At 40.0% G+C, this 23043-nt stretch overlaps 1 protein-coding gene across 6 annotated transcripts in view; it reads right to left on the bottom strand.

Annotated features, from left to right (window-relative positions):
* Positions 1-23043, bottom strand: part of DIAPH2 (diaphanous related formin 2) — a 1499255-nt gene that overhangs the window by 875143 nt on the left and 601069 nt on the right. For all 6 annotated transcript variants that reach the window (XM_033944799.1, XM_033944798.1, XM_033944797.1 and 3 more), the window contains one exon: positions 15713-15827. In XM_033944799.1, coding sequence (XP_033800690.1) covers positions 15713-15827 — 115 coding nt within the window. The remainder of the gene's footprint in view (positions 1-15712; positions 15828-23043) is intronic.

Consider the following 23043-nt stretch of genomic DNA (forward strand, 5'->3'; position numbering starts at 1 on the left):
AGGAGATGCCCATGGAGTTAGAGCAGGATTATTATGACACTTTCAGTAACCCTGAGATGGATTGGGACCCTGAAGAATTAAATGTGAATGAGGACTTGATGGGTGAATGAAAGCCTGTGGAGAAGTTATGGTAAAGTTTCAAACAATTTATGATGGTCAGAATGTATGAGCTGTAATTATAGTGCTAAATAATGTTTCAAGAATGACTGTGGGGGCTGGGAAACAAGTTATAAAGAAAGCCAGAATCCCTGAAATGTTTTTAAAGTATGCCAGATAGAGGGTTGGGCTAAGGCAAGCTACTATAAAAACTTTGAAGGTTATTCAGAGCCCTGACAGTTAAAATGACCTGGAAATAGGAACTGGGGAGGGAAAAGATGATCATTATTAAGAGGGTGGTTTAGGTTCCTCATTCCCCTGCCCAGGACTCCAAGTTGGTCAGGTGAGGAATACCTTGTTCAGGAAGTCAGGGGCTATAGCTTCCGGAAGTGACTTGGAATGAAGCACGACTGTATTTGAAGCCATAAAGCTGGTGGGGCTCTAGGTCCTACCCTGGTACCCAGGGATTCCTGGGCTTGTTGATTTGGAACTCAAAAGCTGCATGGACTGAGACAAAAAGGGCAACTGGACTTTGAGTAGCTAGAAGCCAGTTTTGGACTGTGTGTGTGTGTGTGTGGGGGGGGGCTCTTTTTTTTTTTGTGCTTAGCTACTGAAAACTGATTATTAGCTACTTGGGTTGTAGGGTTGAATGAGCCTGTATCAAAGCAGGCCTAGTGGGCTGCCTAGGTGGCTTCTACGAATGGAACTGAGCAATATCTGCTAATAAAGAATTATTTAGCCACCAGCTATTTTGCTTTATTTCTCTAATACCAGTGTCCAGTGGTCACTCCAGGAGCACTTGGATTTGCGCCTGGGATGTGAACTGGAATGCTGGAGTGATAGTCTGATTACTCAGCCGCATCACGATATTCAAAGTCTTCCAGTCCCTTCTAACATAGTAACATAGTAGATGACGGCAGATAACGACCCAAATGGTCCATCCAGTCTGCCCAACCTGATTCAATTTAATTTTTTAATTTTTTCTTCTTAACTATTTCTGGGCAAGAATCCAAAGCTTTATCCTGCACTGTGCTTGGGTTCCATCTGCCAAAATCTCTGTTAAGACTTACTCCAGCCCATCAACACCCTCCCAGCCATTGAAACCCTCCCCAGCCCATCCTCCACCAAACATCCATACACAGACACAGACCGTGCAAGTCTGCCCAGTACTGGCCTAGTTCAATATTTAATATTATTTTCTGATTCTAAATCTTCTGTGTTCATCCCATGCTTCTTTGAACTCAGTCACAGTTTTACTCTCCACCACCTCTCTCGGGAGCGCATTCCAGGCATCCACTACCCTCTCCATAAAGTAGAATTTCCTAACATTGCCCCTGAATCTACCACCCCTCAACCTCAAATTATGTCCTCTGGTTTTACCATTTTCCTTTCTCTGGAAAATATTTTGTTCTAAGTTAATACTCTTCAAGTATTTGAACGTCTGAATCATATAATAATAATAATAATAATAACTTTATTCTTATATACCGCCACAATCTTTCGACTTCTAGGCGGTTCACAATGAAGAAAAACTGTACAGACAGCGAATTACAAAGTATTGAAATGAACATCGTATGATGATACAAGGAAAATTTCAGGGTCGGAATATTACATGGTTTTATAATGAGTAACTTTATACAATCGGCAATAATTTATTACATGGTTTTATAATGAGTAACTTTGTACAATCAGTAATAATTGAGAACATAAGTAGGAGAGGAGAAAGTAGATTGCGCGATCAATGAGTTGCAAGGTGAAAGACTTAAAAGAGGATAGTGATGGCTTAAGAGTGTTGGTGAGGAACTATTTTAATTTCTTGGTACGTTAGCGGAGGACGGTCACCAATGAGCATGCTGGTAGGTAAGTTAAAGATGGAGTTTTGGCTGATGAGGGGGGACGGGATTGTTTGGATGAGAGGGGAGTCTGGTTAGGTTAAGAATTTCTTAAACAGGGTGGTTTTTAGTTCTTTTCTAAAGGCACTATATGATTCTCTGGCGTCATCGGTGAAGTAACCTAGCCAAGTGTACAGTCTGGCTGCTTGGAATTTGAATGTTCTGTCAAAGAAGGTTTGATATCTACAGCCTGTAATGTTTGGGTATGTGAAGAGGTTATGGTTTCTGGTAGGCCTGTTAGAGGAGTGGAATTCAAAGTGAGGTAGGAGGTAGCTGGGGGCCAATCCCCAGATTAGTTTATAACAGAGGCAGGAGAATTTGAACTGAATTCGTGCTTCAATTGGTAACCAGTGAAGGAGTTTGTAGAATGGACTAACGTGATCGCTTTTCTTTAGTCCGAATATTAAGCGGATGGCCGTATTTTGTACTATTCTCAATTTTCTCACATTTTTTTTATGTACCCCCAAATAGACGATGTTGCAGTAGTCCAGGGTGGATAAAATCAGTGACTGAACCAGTAATCTGAAAGATAGCGGGTCGAAGTATTTTTTTATGGTTTTCAGTTTCCAAAGGATGAAGAAGCATTTTTTGGTCACTGAGTTTATGTGATCTGTTAGAGTCAAGTGGGTGTCCAGGGTGACTCCCAGTATTTTTATGGTTTTTTGTATTGGGTAATCATGGCCATTTACATGTATTGTAGTTGTGGAGATTTTTTCATTTGGGCTGGCAAGGAAAAACTTTGTCTCTCCTTTCCTCTAGGGTATACATATTCAGAGCTTCCAGTCTCTCCTCATACGTCTTCTGGCACAAGCCTCCTATCATTTTTGTCGCCCTCCTCTGGACCGCCTCAAGTCTTCTTACGTCCTTCGCTAGATACGGTCTCCAAAATTGAACACAATACTCCAAGTGGGGCCTTACCAATGACCTGTACAGGGGCATCAACACCTTCTTCCTTCTACTGACTAAGCCTCTCTTTATACAGCCCAGCATCTCTTTGTCCAGTTTTTCAAGTTGCTCATAAACACCCTCCTCCATGAACGGCGCAAAATCTACTCCATTTTCTTGTGTAACTTTGCTAGACAATCTTGGTCCTTCTCCAGGATTTTCTTCTGTGAACACATAACAGAAGTATTTGTTTAGCACATTTGCTTTCTCCTCATCACTTTCCACATATTGGTTCCCAGCATCTTTTAGCTTAGCAATTCCATTTTTCATCTTCCTCCTTTCACTAATATATCTGAAAAAATTTTTGTCTCCCTTTTTTACATTTTTAGCCATTTGTTCTTCCGCCTGTGCTTTCGCCAGACGTATCTCTCTCTTGGCTTCTTTCAGTTTCACCCTGTAGTCCTTTCTGCTCTCCTATTCTTGGGTTTTTTTATATTTCATGAACACTCCTTTCAGCTTAGACCATTGTCTTTCCACTTCTCTTATGTCCTCCCATCCTAACAGCTCTTTCTTCAGGTACTCTCCCATAGCATTAAAGTCCGTATGTTTGAAATCTAGGACTTTAAGTATCGTGCGACCGCTCTCCACTGTAGCCGTTATTCAAGTTTCAAGTTTATTAGGATTTTATATACTGCCTATCAAGGTTATCTAAGCAGTTTTTACAATCAGGTACTCAAGCATTTTCCCTCTCTGTCCCGGTGGGCTCACAATCTATCTAACGTACCTGGAGCTATGGAGGATTAAGTGACTTGCCCAGGGTCACAAGGAGCAGCGTGGGGTTTGAACCCACAACCCCAGGGTGCTGAGGCTGTAGCTTCAACCACTGCGCCACACACTCCTCCAAACCGTTTCATGATCGCTACTTCCCAGGTGAGCATCCATTCGAACATTAGAAATACTCTCTCCATTTGTGAGGACCAGATCCAATATTGCTTTTTCCCTTGTGGGTTCCGTCACCATTTGTCTGAGCAGAGCTTCTTGAAAGGCATCCACAATCTCCCTACTTCTTTCCGATTCTGCATACGGAACATTCCAGTTCGCATCCGGAAGGTTGAAATCTCCCAACAACAGAACCTCCTCTTTTCTTCCAAACTTTTGGATATCCACAATCAGATCTTTATCAATTTGCTGCGATTGAGTAGGAGGTCTGTAGACTACAACCACATAGATAGAAGTTCCTTCTTCTCTTTTCAGAGCAATCCATATCGCTTCTTCCTCTCCCCAGGTCCCTTGCATTTCGGTCACTTGGATATTGATCTTTACATAGAGAGCTACTCCTCCACCTTTTTGACCATCTCTGTCCTTCCTAAAAAGATTATATCCCGGTATGTTTACATCCCATCCATGTGATTCACTGAACCATGTCTCTGTGATAGCGACAATATTTAGATCTGCCTCTAACATCAGGGCTTGCAGATCATGAACTTTGTTGCTTAGACTGCGAGTATTTGTGGTCATCGCTTTCCAGCTATTTTTCAGCGATAATCTCCTTTTTCGTATGGATTTTTGTTTCGTTTCACTTTCTGTTGCAATACTAAGAAATGAGTTGCTGATATTGCTTATGTTGCAGCCTTTACTACTATCACATCTTTTCTTTTGCCGGGGGTGGTCTCTATAATTGTCCTTCGTACATACACCACCCCCACCTTCTAGTTTAAATGCCTAGAAAAATATTGTCTAAATTTCTCTGCAAGGTTTCTTTTTCCTGCTGTAGTAATATGTAGCCAATACATCTTATTGTACAAACCCTGTACCAGTTTTGTTGTCTTCCTCTGAACCACCTCAAAGCTTTTTACATCCTTGTAGAGATATGGCCTCCAAAACTGGACACAGTACTTCAAATGAGGCCTCACTAACTATTTGTACAGGGACATCAACACCGCCTTTCTTCTGCTGGTTACATCTCGTTCTTCAGGCAACAGCCACTGCCTTGACACATTGTTTTGCCACCTTGAGATCTTCAACACCATCACCCCAAGGTCTCTCTCCTGATCTGTACATGTGAGTCTCTCGCCCCCGAGCACATACTCTTTAACTTATGCACCCCCAAGTGTATCATTTTCCACTTCTACGCATTAAATCAACTTCCAAATATTAGTCCATTCTCTTAATTTTTGTAGATCCCTTCTCATATTGTCCATACCCACCAGGGAGTCCACTCTGTTGTAAATCTTGGTGTCATCCACAAAAAGGTAAAAAAGTTTCTTTCCAAGCCCACTGACATATTTTTGAACAGTTTATAAATAATAATAAATCAAAAGAAAATCTTTAGCAAAAGGAATAGTTTAATGAGAGGAAGTCAGATGTGATTCATTTTCACTAGAGTAGTAGCAGAGAGAGAATTGGAAAAACAAACCCTCAGTTTAGAATACTGAGATAATCTATATGGAACAGGGATTTAGCCCATGAGATTAATATAGTGTGATTTCAAAAAGTCAAGGGAGTAATCTGCATAAAGTGACAGTTTATAAATGTAAGAGGGGTGTAACCGGCATTCAAAAGCAATTACAAACTTAAACAAATTGGCATAATGGAAATGGGGGAGGGGGTTTCTGTAACCAGCAAAAGTCAAAACAACTTGCTGGACAGACTGGGTGACCAATTTTGATCTTTCTTTGTCATTATTTACTATATGATAATGTTAAAAGTAATGGTGCAGTGATAAACTTCAAAGCTCTCCGGATTATTACTACAACAAATATAACCTACCATTTATACATAATCAAACCTACAAAACAAGGTCAATATAGTAGGAAATGTCTACAATTTTTAGCTGGAAAGATAAGGGTCAGACAATGTTTACCTCCTGGTGGCAAAATAACTGCAAATTTCCTGTAACTGGATCACATTTGATGTGGGAGAAAATTGGAGAAAAGATATCAAGTTCAAAAATGAGCCTGATTAGACTGGGGATGAGTTCTAGAGAAATAAATTCCCAACAAGTATTTGAATAGCTAAAGTGAGAGAGGCAGTTCCAGCTGCTGGAGCATTGAAAATACTGATACAATGAAAAATAGTTTTTAGCTAATTGTTCCTTTCAAACTTATCCTCTCATCTTCCTTTTTCTCACTTAGTCCCCTCCCCTCTCATCTTCCTTTTCCTCACTTAGTCCCCCCATAGATGGTTTTTATCGCCAGCCATGGCAGTAACATTCCCGACGCTCATAGGAATTCTAAGAGCGTCGGTGCTATAACCGCCGCGACCGGCACTAAAAACTTGTATGTATAACTGAACTAGAATACATTGTTTGGGTTTGCTAGTTCTGTTTTCAATGCTTCTTCATCCTCAGTATGGAAAGGCTTTGCTTCAAAAATATCCTTCTTCTGCCATGAAAGTGACAGATTATTTGTCAGGGTAACAGGTCTCTCAGGATATTGTGCCCTATTAGCCATCAGATCCTGAGTCATGCACAGGTTGTCTGCTACTAAGATCAACATCTCATCATTTTCTTTTCAATCCAGAAGAAACGTCTTTATTACCTAAGCACTTAAGAGATGGATCAGATCTGTCCGCTGCCTTCTCATCACTCTAGCAAATGACAACCTCCAATATTTTTTCTAGGTGAACATCAGACAAGAATAGATTTAACCAAGGAAAGTGTGGTGCCAATTCCCAGAAATTCAAAATACAATGTTTAAAAGGTCATCTTTCTAGAGAAGGGAATATCTAAAATTGCAGATCTGTCAAACTTGTCTATTTAAATTCAATAATGTAGACCAATTCCTCAATGCATACTATCAAGAAAATGTCTGTAATTCTTTTGAATCTTTCACAGTTTATTTAAGTTCACCTTCCTTGCAGTACCTGAGCTCATCTACAAGTAATATAGATAAAACTACTGCAAATTGTACTAAACAATGGTTATCAAAGTTTTCATCAAACATGATAGCTTAGTTTACTATATTTTCCCATGTCACTTAAGGAAATTTTTGCTTGTTTGTTTGTTGTTAAACTCTTTATTGAAAAAGGATGTTCATAGAAAACCCAGCACAACAATTGCACATGCAACTTAAGAAATCTAAGCCACACAGAATCACGCACCGTAACACTTTTCCCTCTGTATTTGAGGTTTCAGCATTTGCAGTTTCGATTATTCACGGCTTTTAGCTTGCTGGCTCCTCCTTCCGAATTACATCAGTTTGCATAGAGAAATCGCCGATTCCAAGCTTTTACAGAGAAAATCGCCGATTCCCAGCACTTTCATCACCGTGTTTTGCCTCTCCTTCAGGAACAGACCAGGTCTCCCACCATGTTAATCGCGGTTTCACTATATTCACGATGATTTTTAATAGAAAACAGCAAATAACATGTGAAAAAGTTATTTGCGTTTTTTCTGTATTTGTGGTTCTGTTCTTGGAAGCCTATTGTTGTTTATTTTATACCTATAAAATCAATAAAAATATTTTGAACTAAAAAAAAAAAAAAAAAATCCTCTATCACAGCGAATACGGAGGGAGAAGTGTAAAGACCATCCTCGAATTGTTATAGATTCCAATTCCTCTCTTTATCCCCTACCTCACTGAACACCCTTCTTTTGCTCAAACAAGAAATAAATCTGAGCATAGTCATCACTCCTAACCAGAAAGAAAAGGCAGGCTAATGGCGAGTCTGTGCATATGTGCTACCAATATAAATAATATACAGTCCCCCATGTGTCCTGAAACGTTATCTTGTTTCTAATGACATAGGTCAACTTTTCCATCACAAACAAATTTGAGAATTTGTAAATCCAAAGCTCACAAGATGGGGGGGGAGGAAGTACCATTTTATTGCACCAACTAGCTTTCCCACATAGTGCAGCCAAGAAAAGACATTGGAATATGTGATTAGTCAATGTGGGCCGTAATACTAGGATCTCTCTCTATAAAACAAGAGTCTCTTACTATATTCTTATCCCCAATAAATGAGCACACTTTCTTCCAAATAAGCCTGCATGACCAGGCATCCTCACCAAAGACAGTCAAAGCCCCCTTAAAACCACAAACTGGGATCGGTTAGTTTACACTTTTTGGTGAGAATCTCTATGTCATATTTTTAAAATAGACCGTCTGATGGCTATACAACAGGGATATTATAGGAAATTTCTGGATGTTTGGGAACCATTGACTAAATTCTGTAAGGAATGATAATTGTTTGTATTTTATAGACCTTTAAACATACACATCCGGGGTGGGAGGGGGGGGAAGTTTGCATTGAAATCTTGAATTGAGAAATTTATAGATTGATTCTAAGGGCTCCTTTTACAAAGGTGCATTAGGGCTTTAACGCGCGGAATAGCGCACATTGAATTGCCATGCGCGCTAGACCTTAACGCCAGCATTGAGCTGGCGTCAGTTCTAGAAGCTTAGCGTGGGTTTAGCGTGCGGTAATTTTGTGTGCAGGCTAATTTCTTTAACGCACTTTAGTAAAAGGAGCCCTAAGTATTTCTTTTTTTGATTATTAGGTGGGAGGGAGGGGTAAAATTTATGGCTCATTTATGTCTGTAAGACCAATGTGCATTTCTTGTACTATTATATGGATCTGTATTTTTGTTTTGCACAGTTGTAGTTTGGAAAATTAATAAAGATTTGGAAAAAAAACCCACAAACGTTTAGCCTAATGGCAAAATACTTGAATATAAACCAAGGTAATCTTTCCCCCCAAAAAAGGGGAAAAAAGGTTGAATCGAATATAAATCGAATTTAAGGTAGTTTTGTAAGGTTACCGTGGAAACTCGTATAGGTCATTTTGAGTGGTTGGGCTGCACGGGGGCAGGAGCATAGGAAGATCATCACTAACCAGCAGGGCTTAAGGTAGGCCCAGGGAGAGGCCTGTGATGGGTCTGAGAGTGAGAAGACTCAAATATAAACCAAGACCATAATTTTTGGCACATTTTATTAACCCTACAGGAGAGGTTCTTGAAGATAGGAAGTGAGGTAAAATGAACAACTCAAACAGTGTGCAATCCTCACTCAGCAGGATAAACCATTCAAAACAGAACAGACCAACTTGTGACGTTCTTCAATTTTCTTTATTCAAAAACTTTTCTTTTTTCTTATCATTCTTGCTCCAATGCTCAAATGCCCAACGGGACCCGTTTCGCCAAACTGGCTTTATCAAGGGTTCCAGCAAGGAGCACTTAATTTGGCTTCCTCTTGCAGCCGAGGCTGGAACCCTTGATAAAGCCAGTTTGGCGAAACGGGTCAAGTCGGGCATTTGAGCATTGGAGCAAGAATGATAAGAAAAAAGAAAAGTTTTTTAATAAAGAAAATTGAAGAACGTCACAAGTTGGTCTGTTCTTTTTTGAATGGTTTATCCTGCTGAGTGAGGATTGCACACTGTTTGAGTTGTCCATTTTATTAACCCCCAAATCTAGGTTTATATCCGTGTATATACAGTACTAATTATTACAGGAAAGAAAGATGATTGCATCAGTTCTTTAAGATACAGCAAGACAAGATTAAATTATATCAAAACTTCAGAGGGCCTGATTCTATAAAGGGCACCTAATGTTAGGCGCCTAACTTAATTGGCAAAATACCCTTGATAGCCTCAATAATTAGTAAAAAAAATTTATATATATATATATATATATAAATATATATATATATATATATATAAATATATATATATATATAATATGAATAATAATTGGGCAGTAGGCACCTATCCAATTCTATAGAAGAAAGGCACCTATCACATGATGCTTAGTGGAGCCTATCGTCTAAGTGAGCATTTATATGGGTGGAGCATGAGTTAGGTGCCACTAAGCATGATTCTCCAAAAACTGAGGTGCCTGAAATTTAGGTCTTTAAAACCCTGGCTTACATTTCATGTACCTCAGTTTTTACATTGTCACTGCTAGACGTGATTCTGTAAACAGCACCTAAGTGTTATTAATACATGGCCGGTGACATTTTTCTAGGTGCTATTTATAGAAATCAGCTTCTAAATGTATATTTCTATATTCCTCACCAAAAATCACTATTCCAATTTCCCCAAACCCTCCCTCATTGTATCTGATACTTATGGCTACATAACATAACTTTATTTTTCTATACTGCCTTAATCAAAATAATTCTAGGCAGTTTACACAAAGAGAAAAAACTGGACAATCAGTGAAATACAAAATGGTAAAAAATGAATACAGCCTGTTGTATAAAAGACATTAAAATTTAAAATTATAGGATAAGATTAATTATGTTTAAAAAAATAAAGATAAAAGCACAGATTAAGAAATAAATTTATCAAATAATATTGTCTTGATTTCTTTTCTAAAAGTGCCATAGGACAACATGGCTCCGCTGATATAGTTACCCAACCAGGACTGTTGTTTTCTTGCTTGAAAAGCAAGCATCCTATCTAAATAAGACCTGAGTTTACAGCCTAAAATCTTCGAGTAAGCAAATAGGTTGCTGCCTGGTTATCCGCACAGGGTTATATAACACAAAATGAGATAACAGGTATGTATGTGCCAATCCTCAAACTGACTTGAAACAGAGGCATGAGAATTTAAACATTACTCGTGCCTCTACTGGCAACCAGTGCGGTGATCGGTAATAAGGACTGATATCATCACTTTTCTTTAGTCCAAATATCAGAAGAAACAGCCGTGTTCTGCACTATTCTTAATTTTTTCACAACTTTCTTTGTTGTGCCCAAGTAGACAATATTACAGTAGTCCAATATGGATAATATCAATGCCTGCACCAACAGTCTAAAAGCTAAGAAATCAAAATAATTTTTGATAGTCTTTAACTTCCATAATATAAAAAAGCACTTTTTCACTACCAAATTTGTGTGTTCTACCACATAGGGAGGCTTATAAAGGCTCGAGTATATGTTTAAACTTTTACCTTGTAAAAAATGCCTATTAAAATCTTAATATGTCACCTTAAACCCTTTCTGTAAAGCAAATTAATATATTTGATAACATGTAGTAGCTAAGTGCATAAAGATTTTTAGGAATGTTAAACTCCAAATATTTAAGTTGCTCTATCACCTGGAACTCCACCAAATTATCCCTACCATTATCCCAGTTCAACTGAGTTACACAAGGAAATAAAGTAGATTTCCAAAATTTACAGAAAATCTATTAAAATCTTCAAACACCCCTTGAACTCATACCAAATAGGGGAGCAAGAAAGCAGGATCTCAAAGATACATCAATGTATTATCTGAATACAACAGCATTCTATGAATGTCAAAATCAATATTTACTCCATGATCTTTAAAGCCCTCTTCCAATGTAGAAGAAATAGTAAAGGCTCAATTGCTATAGCAAAGAGTAGGACAGACAGAGCATAACTCTGTTGGGTCTCTGCCCAGCTGAACTGGAGCCCAAGAGAGGGTCTATTAATTAAAATGTATGCTGTAGATTCTACATATGGAACTTTAATTCAACAACAACAACAAAAAAAATTGGAGAGGCGGAGCAAACCCAAATCTAGCTAGTACCGTGAAAAGGTATAGCCACTCCATTCTATTGAATATCTTTTCAGCATCCAAGTTAAGGACCACATATCAGAAACATAGAAACATGATGGCAGATAAAGACCAAAAGATCCATCCAGTCTGCTCATCCGCACCATCTACTATCTCCTCCTCTCCCACGTGCATGTCCTCAAGGCCGGATTGAAGGGTAGGCCCAGTAGGCACGTGCCTCAGGCCTGAAAATGTCAGGGGGCCCACCGCCGGTGTGGTGCTTTGACCAGGGCCATTGTTAGGGGAAGACAAACAGGGCAGATGCCCTTGGTACCATAATTCCAGGGGGCCCCGCGGTCGGTGTATTTCTTCCCCTAGCTGGCCCATTTCCCTCTCTCACCCTCACCATCACGATCGCCTTTCCATTTCAAACTCAACATTTTATTTGTCAGATTCCTCCAAATGCTCAGCCCCAGTCACACACACCTTTCCAAAGTACCTCCAACAGTCAATCACCCTTCCCAAGCATCTTCCCACATCAAAATCCATATGATGATCATTTACACCAAGTATTGATTAATGGTGATTAATGGCTCATTATTAGTTTACACTCAGATTGAGGATTAATGTCCCACTTTGGGTGACCTATATAAAAAGCTTAGACATTCTGCTATAAAATTAGCCTCTATATACATATTTTCACCTGCCTGTAGAGCAGACAGTTTTTAAAAGCCCATTTCCAGGGGTGAAGCAATAATTTAAAAACAAAAGCATAAGAAAAACTGCAGAAAATTAAACTAAACTAAAACTTATATACCGGGTCTTCAACCAAAGGAAGCTTGATGCGGTTAACAATAAGTTAAAAGATAAGCTAAAGTACAAGAGAATTTGTTTTCAAAATGTTTAGCGAATAAAAAAGTTTTTAAAGATTTACGAAAAGATTGGAAGGAGCTGGAACACCTCAAAATTAGAGGAAGTTCATTCCATAATTGGGGAAATTTAAACGCCAGAGAAATGCTAAAATTCTTAATTCCTTGAATTCCTTTCCTAGAAAGGAAAGAAAGTTTAAATCGATGAGTACCTTTTGCATATGAAAATCTATAAACATTCCATAAGAGGAACAAAAATACTATATAAAATTTTAAAAATAATACATAAACATTTAAACTGGATTCTGAGATAAAACAGGAGCCAATGGAGACTCAAAAGCAAAGGAGTCACGTGGTCGAATTTACTTTTTTCCGTAAAGCAATTTTACAGCAGTATTCTGAATCAAATGATGTACAAGGAATGAAAACCGTCGGATTGGAGTTTTCACGCGCTTCAAGGTTTTATTTGTGTTGTATGGTCTATGAGTCTATGTCATTAGATCAATTGGACCCCTGAGGAAGGAGTGTTTTCTGAAACAGACTGTGTCTGGTCCTGTGGACTCACACGTAAGAACCATTTTTAAAATCATTTTTATCATTTATTAGTTTTTTTATACAGTGTTGATTGCTACATTGAATCCTTTTCCAATAAAGATTATTTGTTCATTCCTTGTACATAGTTTTCTGCAGTTTTTCTTTTGTTTTTGTCCTTCGACTTTGAGCTGCAGTTCGCTTGGATATTGTTCTTTCGTTTTGTTCTGATGCAATATTTTAAGCATAGAATTGGCTTTGAAAATTATCCTTCAAGTAATTATTGAATCATTCCTTGAGTGTTCTTGTATTCTCATAACACTTGACATATAATCTGCTGACAAATGACTCAAGCTGTATGTAGTGATTGATTGGTAATTATTATTTATGACCATCAATCTTAGCAGCCCTCCAAAGCTTGTGTCATTAAATAACACATACTTTGTCTGAAGCTTTCAAAAAGTTGCAATATATAGCTAATTAATAAATTCCAACAAATTAAACTAAACCACCCATTATTTTAAAAAAAACCCAACAAAACAGCTATATGTCCTCCCTTGTTTCTAACACACAGCTGGGCTTGGCTGAATGATCTACAACACCCTTTTGGAACTAAACTACTTAGTAGTCCACAATGTTAGTAGAAAAGAAGCTCTTAAAATAATACTAACGTCAATCTTGTTTCAACTGCATAGTAGACTCAGGCATAAAATAGGTTTTCTATTGCACTGCTCTGTGTTGCACAAGATGTTCAGTTGAGGGCACAGAGCAAAGGAACAAGCTAATTCTAAATTGTGGGGAAGGTGCAAACATTCTCAAATTTGCAAGTTTCCTACTGCTTATTTATTTCACATTATGAGAAATGCATATTCATTAAGAGTGATGTACAGTACTTGGAGATTTGTAGAACCTTTGAAAGAAAGTCTCCAACAGTTAAAGGCCTAAAATACACATCTCCACTCAATTTACTATCAGCATTCAAAAGTAACGGTTTTAAGACGCAAAGATAATTTCTTTTGGCACAGAATATAAGTGATATAGGGCTCTTTTTACTAAGGTGTGCTAGCGTTTTTAGCGCACGCACAAGATTACCACATGCTATAGCGTGCGCTAGCTGAAAAATTACCGCCTGCTTAAAAGGAGGTGGTAGCGGCTAACGCGCGCTATTCCATGCGTTAAGGCCCTAACGCACCATTGTAAAAGGAGCCCATAGGTTAAAATATATAATACCAATGACATATATATAGTACCAATGACAAATGCGTATTTCAAAATTGTAAAATACTGTCCAGGAATAGAAATTGATCTTATGATATAAAATGCTTGCATTTTTTTTTTTTTTACTTTTTTTTCCAGATCATGAAATGTAACAACAGTGACTGAAGCTGGCACATCTTCTCAACAGTATTTGTCGGGTATAATAAACCTGAAATAAACGCATCATAGAAACATGACAGCAGATAAAGACAATATGGCCCATCCAGTCTGCCCATATGCAGCATCCACTATCTCCTCCTCTCCCTATTGGTTAAGCCTCTTAACACTTGCATTGTGAGGTCAAAGAGCTTAATGGTTATAGAAACATAGTAACATGATGGCAGATAAAGGCCAATTGGCGCGTCCAACTGCCTATCTGCAGCATCCACTATCTACTGCTCTCCCTAAGAGATCCCACGGGCCTGTCCCAAACTTTCTGAGAAGATTGAAACCAGAACTAGCAACCCTTTTGTGTCTTTCCTATCCCATTGCTTTCTTATCCTAATGTATTTTATATCTAATTTTTATTATGTATATATGTATGTTATTATAATGTATGTTTTCCTGTTTTTCATCTGACTTTTTTTCTTTTCCCACAAATTATTGTATACCACTCAGCTTTATAATGAGGGGTATATCAAAATCTAAATAAACTTGAAATTACAAATACAGCACATGATTATTTTACTTCATGCCCTTGATAAGGTATGAGAACAGGTAATTTTACAAAGCTGTGTTACTGAGCCGTGCGTGGTTTTGCTTAGATTTGCACATGCACACATGTTTGTTTCTCACTATCAGCGCTTAGAGCAGGGGTGTCAAAGTTCTTCCTGGAGGGCCGCAATCCAGTCACGTTTTCAGGATTTCCCCAATGAATATGCATGAGATCTATTTGCATGCACTGCTTTCATTGCATGCTAATAGATCTCATGCAAATTAATTGGGGAAATCCTGAAAACCCAACTGGATTGTGGTCCTCCAGGAGGGGCTTTGATACCCCCGGCTTAGAGGCTCATGGGCTTCCTTCTGCTTCAAAAACAATACAAAACTGACACTTTAAAGTGGCAAATCCTCTCTTCAGCTTTAAGTCCAACATTTGCTTCTGCACTTTTCTGAACATTGGGAGGGAATCCCGCATAACCTCATTAATTTTAATTTAAATACAAGCTGTAGCCATATTTGGCACCCAGGTTGATTCCTACATTAGGATCCTCTGAACATTCTGTGCTCATTAAGATGCACGCTACTCTGGCACTAACTACCTTTAACACTGATTTTGAGCATTGGGTCCTCTGTTAACCTAGTTTTTCTGTGCATATGTAGTCTCTTTCCCTTCAAATATGTTATTTTCTGTATATAAAACAGATTTTATAAAAATAACCTTAAATAATATATGTTCAACTAGACAGCCTCCAAAAAACAGATTCCTTTCTCTGTTGAGCAACACACACCAAAAGAAAAAGCCACACCCTTGTTTTCTCCTCACTTCCCCAAAATTATGTGACCAGAAAACCAAGCCCAATCAAACAGCAGCTCTACAAGTTAAGAACTTCTTGCACTAGAAGTATTTAAACATTTCCTGAATAGAATAAAAATGTAAGAATTTCAAAAATTCTTTCAAATGGTAAAATTTTAAAAAATGAAATCAGTTCAGAGTTATTGAACACCGTGAATGGAAATAAAGCTAGAATATTTTAAATAAAAGAATTATATGTTTACCTTTTGCATGTGCACCAAAGATCAGGGCTAGTTTTGCAAAGAGATCTGGATGCTCAAATTTGTCCTCCTTTACTTTTACCCAGAAGCAGTTTTCTGTTATTTCCTGAGGTTCGATCTGAAATCAGAAGTATTACTTTATCGGGAGTACTTCATTATAGATTAAGAATATTCACTACTTATGATAAAAAATATTATCTGAATAACTAATGGTTCTAGATCAGATGCTATTTCTGACTATATTTTGGGATAACTGTCATCTTACCAGCTTTTCAGCAATCTTTTCAAAACAAGAACAGGCTTTTCAGTAGAAAGACTTCCATGTATGGACATGGCTATGTATTCAGCCTAGTATGTGGAAGCTGACTTAAGCCAAGGAACAACTAATCACAGGTATGGTAATTGAGAAAATTAATTAATTTGTTTATACCTACATGATACAGGTGTTCTCTCTGGCCAAGATTGTATTTTGTGAAAGAAACTTATACAGGAAGGAATTCAGTAAATGCTGTTCTACAATTTAGATAAACAGCACAAAAATATATAACCCTTTGGATAATAGCTAATACTATCCTAAAAATAATAAAAAAGAAATCCAATTAACAATTGGCTAACACACTTAGTCCTTTGGACGGAAAGTCTGAACTGGGAAAGATAAAATAGAATAGAAAAAATTTATTTAAATAATGGACATCAGTATGAGCCCTTTGTGGATAAACAGGAAATTGTGGCTCGGGCGTTGTCTCATAGGTGACCAGCACCAGACCACAATCTAAATGAGAACTGCCCCATACATCATTTAGTCCATTGTGAAGTTATCAAATATGTGAATAAAACCACACCCCCAGGAAATAATTTTTTCAGGCTCATACACCAAGGGAGAAAATTGAGAAAGGCATAATAAATACATACACTCCCTAAAACCAACCCAATAATTAATACAGTATAGATATAATCTAATATAATAAAACGCTAGGCCGCGCATGCGCACTTCCTATGTGTGTGCCGGTTTTCTGTGAGCTGTAGCGACACATAGGAAGTGCGCATGCGCGGCATACGCTCTGTCCTGCTCACTGTTGAAAGACGCGTCTCCCTTACAGTAACTTTGCCATCGCCGCCTCTCCGCTCTCTCTCTTCCTCCACCCCCCCCCGAGGCGGATGTCGACCTGTCCTGCTCCCTGTTGAAAGACGCGTCTCCCTTACAGTAACTTTGCCGTCGCCGCCTCTCCGCTCTCTCTCTTCCTCCCCCCTCCAGAGGCGGATGTCGACCGCGGCAACCAAACCCGGCTTTTAAGTTGGGCACTGCTTCTCCTGCGGCGTGGCGCCCGAGTCGGATGTCGGCCGCCTCCTTCCCTCCCCCCCAACCCGGGCAGAGGCGCAGCCGACAAACCTACCCGGAGCCAGAAACGAAACGCCAGGGTCATCTCGCTGTGGGAGGGGCGGATGGGAAGGTCAATGGCGTCGGATGCACGGTGGCGGGGGCGGGGGAAGATGGAAACAGGCTGATCACCGGTTCTACTGCACAGGGGGGGATGGGAGGGGGGTACAAATTTAAAGATGCTGCTCATTGGGTCTACTACACAAGGGGATGGGAGGGAGGCAGGCAGGCTGGCTTTGGGGGTGGGGTTGGGTCAAAGTCTGGAAGGCAGTGAGGGGGACATAGGAAGGAGGCACTGGGGGCCACTAAGGACATAGGAAGGGGCAGTGAGGGCACTAAGGACACAGGACAGAGGCACTGGGGGCACTAAGGACACAGAAAGGAGGCACTGGGGGCACTAAGGACACAGGACAGATGCACTGGGGGCACTAAGGACATGGGAGGCACTGAGGGCACTAAGGACATAGGATGGGACAGTATGGACATAGGAAGGGGGCCACTGAGAGACAGACAGGCATGGCACAACAGAGAAATATAGAGACAGAAAGAAAGATAGACAGGGGGCCAGGGAGAGACACAGACAGAAAGAATGACAGACAGACAGCATCCAAGGAGAAAGAGACAAAGAAAAGAAAACAACCCCAAAATAGATGTCTACTCTAGAACCCGTTAATGTAACGGGCTAAAATACTAGTACAATATAATATAATAAGATTTCCGGAAGAAACACAAACAGGGTAAACTCAAGAAGTTGCAGAGGGACACACAGGATTATTCTCAGGAAGTAGTCTACCCATGGTTACATCCACAGATCGATCAGCAGACCATGGGAGGGACTACTACCACTATCAATAAATCCCAGCTATCTAGTTACCAGGGATTCTCTGAGGATAATCAAAGTTCAGCGAGTGGGAGTGATTCCAGATCCCAGTCCAGAGACCGGAATTTTTTTAGGCCAACAGAACAGACAGGGACAGTGGACTCGACATCGGAGAGGATTTATTGTGGGAAAAAGAAGTGTTGCCAGCAGAAAATGGAGGCAAATGTCCGAGATTATGAAAAATAGAGGAGGTGATCCAAACTTAACTGTCTCTACTCCCAGAGTAGATCCCTCTGTTCAGTATCCAGATATGGTGATAAGTAGAGTTGTTGTGATGGGTAGATGAGGTGATACATTCTACACCCCTGATGGATTCCTCTGGAAGTGAGAAATAGAAGAGACGTTCCATGCTTAATAGGTTCTACATCCATGATGAAACACTCTGATTTAGAAGTCTGTTCATGATAAGCAGAAGAGATGATCCAAGATTAAAAGGCTCTACGGCCATAGTGGATCCTTCCAATTCTTCTTAACACTGCTATCAATGTGAGTGTGCATATTAGAATACCATCAGAAAGGAGTCCAGTGTTCAAAGTGGAGATTGTATGGATCTGATGATCTGGAGCAAGATACTTGATGCTATGGATGTCTGCGACACTTGTTGAGGCTTTTCATGTGGAGTATGAAGATGATGCTTCAGAACAATGTTGATGCCGACGTCGATGTGCACTGGTACCGAAAGGAATCGGTACCACAGAAAAGACCAATTTGCTAGGTATAGTTATTACTGCATATGGTGAAGTAGATGCACTGGCACCAAGTGCTATGAAGCTGGTACCATAGGTGCAGCAAGGTATCGAAGTGTTGGTAACCCCAAGAAGAGGCACACTTCAAAAATGGCAGCCTCTATTGATGAATGATGGAGTCAATGAGAGGCATGCATCAAATGACTCAATGCTGGAATATAAAGTTTATTTTTTAGCAAGTGGGACGCATGCACCAATCCCAAAACTACCACATGACACTTATGCACCCATGGTAATGCTTTTTAACCACTGCTAAGCATGTGTTATAATAATAATAATAATAATAATAACTTTATTCTTATATACCGCCAACAATCTTGCGACTTCTAGGCGGTTAACAATAAAGGGAAACTATAAATACAATAAATAGAAGCTGTACATTCAACGAATTAAGGAGTATTGCTGTGTACATCTGATAGTATCAACATTAATAGTAGTAACAACAGTTTGTGGGCTGCAAGGCCAAGAAGTGCCATGCTGCTTACAGAGAAGTAGAAATATTCCATGAATTGAATGGAGTGATCGTAGTTGGTGATTAGGGGTTAGGGTTAGCAGTTTACAAGATCAGGTTTGTGATGGTGTTACAAGGGTTGATGTCCTGGTTCGTTATCTAGATATTTTAAGAACAGGTAGGTTTTTAGGTGTTTCCTAAATTCTCCATAGTTGTTTGTGTGTGCAATTAGTTTTTCTAATTCTTTACCCCATGTGGCTGCTTGGTACGATAGCAGTTGTTGATGGTATTTCTTATATTTGCACCCTCTGGCCGGAGGGGAGACAAATTTCAGGTGTGTTTTTCTTTCATGTCTGTTGGTTGGGAATGAGAAGAGGTCTGTAATGTATTTGGGGGCTAGTCCATTTAATACCTTGAAGCAGAGACATCCTAGCTTGAACTTCGTGCGTGCCCCCATCGGCAGCCAGTGTAGGAGTTTGTAGGAAGGGGTTATGTGGTCGGACTTCTTCAGCCCGAAAATCATCCTGACTGCTGTATTTTGTATCAGTTGTAGTCTATGCATTTGCTTCTGGGTGATTGTCAGATGGGTGATGTTGCAGTAATCCAGATGGCTTAGTATTAGGGATTGTACTAGAATTCTGAAAGCTGAAGTGTGGAAGTACGCCTTGATGGACCTAAGTTTCCAGAGAGTGAAAAACTCTCTTTTGATTAGGGAGTCTATATGGTCTTTCATTGTTAGACCTTGGTCTAGTACTACTCCTAGGATCTTCATCGTTGGTTGAATGGGGTAGTTGAGATTGTTTATGTGTAGTGATTTTGTCGTTTTATGTGCGTGTGGCGAGGCTATAAAGAGTTTAGTTTTATCCGGATTGAGCTTCAATTTGAACTCTGAGGTCCATTGTTCCATCGTGTTTAGCGCTTCAGTTGCTGTGGGGGTGATTTCAGAGGGAGATGAAATAAACGGGATAATGATTGTGAAGTCGTCTGCATAACTAAATACTTTTATGCCTCGCTGGGCCAGCTGCGTACCTAGTGAAGCTATATAAACATTGAAGAGTAGTGGGGATAGTGGGGACCCCTGTGGCACGCCTGATGGGTTTGTCCAGATTTTAGAGAGATTGCAATTGAAGCGAACTTGATAGGTGCGGGTTGTCAGGAATCCTCGGAACCAGTCCAGCACCTCTCCTCCAATGCCAGTGTTAGTGCTTACTGCAGCTTAATAAAAGGGCCCCCTGTGCGGTGTTTGCAGAAAGATGTTCATAAAATTGATTTCTCAGTAAAATCAGGCATTTTACCACCAACACTTAATAATACTGTTATAATTCTGGTATTCAGGATTTTTTCCCTGCTGATAATTTGTTTCCATTTGTGAAAAATAATTTGTAGCAATAGTAAAAAAAACCTGTACATGAATTTAAGACATTTGTCATTTTTCTTGCATGAAGTATACTCAGAGGTAATGTATATGTAATATATCCCTTAGGTAAAGCAGTCTTTCCAAATCTGTCATCTTCTTTTACTTCAAAATAGGATGTCACTACCATTATTTTATTAGTAAATAGTAGATTTAAACAAAATGAAATTGATATAAGCAAAAATGTGGAGAAGATATCATTAAGCAAGAACGATCTATCAAACTATCCCCCTCTTTTACTAAGGCGTGCTAGCCAATTTAGCACACTAAATGCTAACGCATCCATAGAATATAATAGGCATGTTAGTATTTAGCGAATGCCAATATTTATCATGCGCTAAATCGGTTAGCGCGCCTTAGTAAAAGGACCCCTATAGGTAGGATCATCGTACTAAACCAATGATTCTTGACTTGTAATCCATAAAGGTTGCACAGGAGATCCATGGAAAGGAAAAATAATGAATACAAAGTGTATCTTTCATAGAAATTATATGCAGCAGTAGAAAGCTTGTGTGGGCCAGGACACTGAGTGATACCCAGTGACAGTTGCATGCTGCATACTTCAGGACATGAGGCAAAATGCAGCATTGGTAATAAGGAACTGTGGGCTGGGAAATCTGACAAAGAAAGCAGTAATAGGGCTGCATGGGATGGGAAAATTATCAGCAGAAAGGTAGGTTAAATGGTCAGAAGAGATTGGATTGGGAAATAAACACAGATTAGTGGAGAAAGAGGATTTTGATTGGAAGGTGACTTTGAAAAATGCCTGGAAGTGAGATACAATGGTGAAGAGTGAGAAAGACTGTACAGAATTGCCCCCTTTTTGTGTCTGTTGCAAATCTGGAGCAAAGAATTAGAGAATGACACGGGGAAAAAATCTGTCCCCCGACACTGGACCGCCGTCCCCTTCAAAGCCCCGTCCCCGTCCCTGCCGCGGTCCGTGCATCTCCCTCCCTTCCCCTTACCTTCTCGTCACGTTTTAAGGTTTGAGTACTTGTTGAAAGCCGCTGAAGCCTACGTGCATCGCATGCATGTGGGGGCAGAAGCTTCTCCTCTGACACAACCAGAGGAGAAGCTTCTGCCCACACATGCATGCGATGCATGTAAGCTCCAGCAGCTTTCAACAAGTACTCAAAGTGATACGCCGGGACGTGTTCTAGTGGCGGTATAACTGTAAACACTTGAGATCCACTATAAACTGCTCAAGGAATCCAAATGAATGAGATGTTGGATTTGTGATTCTGCAGTAGCCTACATATTTTTGAGTTTGGAGTACCTAACTTAAGTCTGACATGCACTATGAGCCACATATCTTGGCACCTGTTGTAGGTGCTGTTAATAGAATCAGGGCTATGCTGTCTATGTTTTATTAAAGAACAAGTTCCTGCTACATGACCTCCAGGTACCTATAAATGCCCTCTATATGTTTATATGATAGAAACTTATACTACACAATTTCTCCCTTGCACTCCCTACTCTACCGCTCTCCTCCCTGCTTAAATCATTCTGAATATTGACCACAATGATTCTAATTGAAGATACAATGGTAAGTCACTCCAAAATAAAGCGCTCCCGATTGTCTCAAGCCCCCTTTTACCAAACGTTTTAGTGAGTGCCAGCGCACTAAATGCCCTGTAGTCCAAAGGGATTTAAAGGGCTTCGGGGGTTTTGCCACACGGCACTCACTAGAGGGCCACAATGAATTGAGATTACAACAAATGTGATATTCTAGTAGGGGTACTTGGGATTGTCTGATATAAATAAAACCAACCCTTACTAATGGATCTTCTACATAATTGTAAGGATTTTAACCCTTTATTTGGCACTGTTGTTCAGAAGCAACATGTGTCTTCTATGGCTCTTATGGGAGATCTGCATCTCCAAATGCCTGTTACTTGGCACTGTTGCTCTTGTTCAACATCATGTTACAAAAAGCAGCTGTTCAGTGGCGTAGTAAGGGTGAGCGGTGCCCGGGGTGGTGACACCGCTCCCCTGCCCTCTTCCCTGTCCCTTCTCCCCGCATGCCCCCTTCCCTTTCCCCGTAACTTCTCTGGCAGCATGTCCACACTGGTGCTGGCTCACCCTTTGACGTCACTTCCCAAGTGCAGGTCCTGGAAGTGAAGTCAGAGAGAGCGCTGATGCCGCCGCAGGCAGCAACCTCACATCGGGGAAGTAAAAAAAGTTTGAGCGGAGGCAAGGAGCAGCAAGGAGAGGATTGGGGGGGAGAAGAAGAGGAGGGGTGCCGCGCCCTTAGGAAGACCACCTCCGGGCTGGACAGCCCCCCACCCCCGCACCCCCCCCCCCTTATTACACCACTGTAGCCATTTCAACATCTGCCAATTAAAGGGTTAAAGTGTGGCACAGTGATTAAAGCTACAGCCTCAGCACACTGAGGTTGTGGGTTCAAACCCACGCTGCTCCTTGCGACTCTGGGCAAGTCACTTAATCCCCCCATTGCCCCAGGT

Source organism: Geotrypetes seraphini, chromosome 5, assembly GCF_902459505.1.
Source record: "Geotrypetes seraphini chromosome 5, aGeoSer1.1, whole genome shotgun sequence".
Taxonomy (NCBI): Eukaryota; Metazoa; Chordata; class Amphibia; order Gymnophiona; family Dermophiidae; genus Geotrypetes; species Geotrypetes seraphini.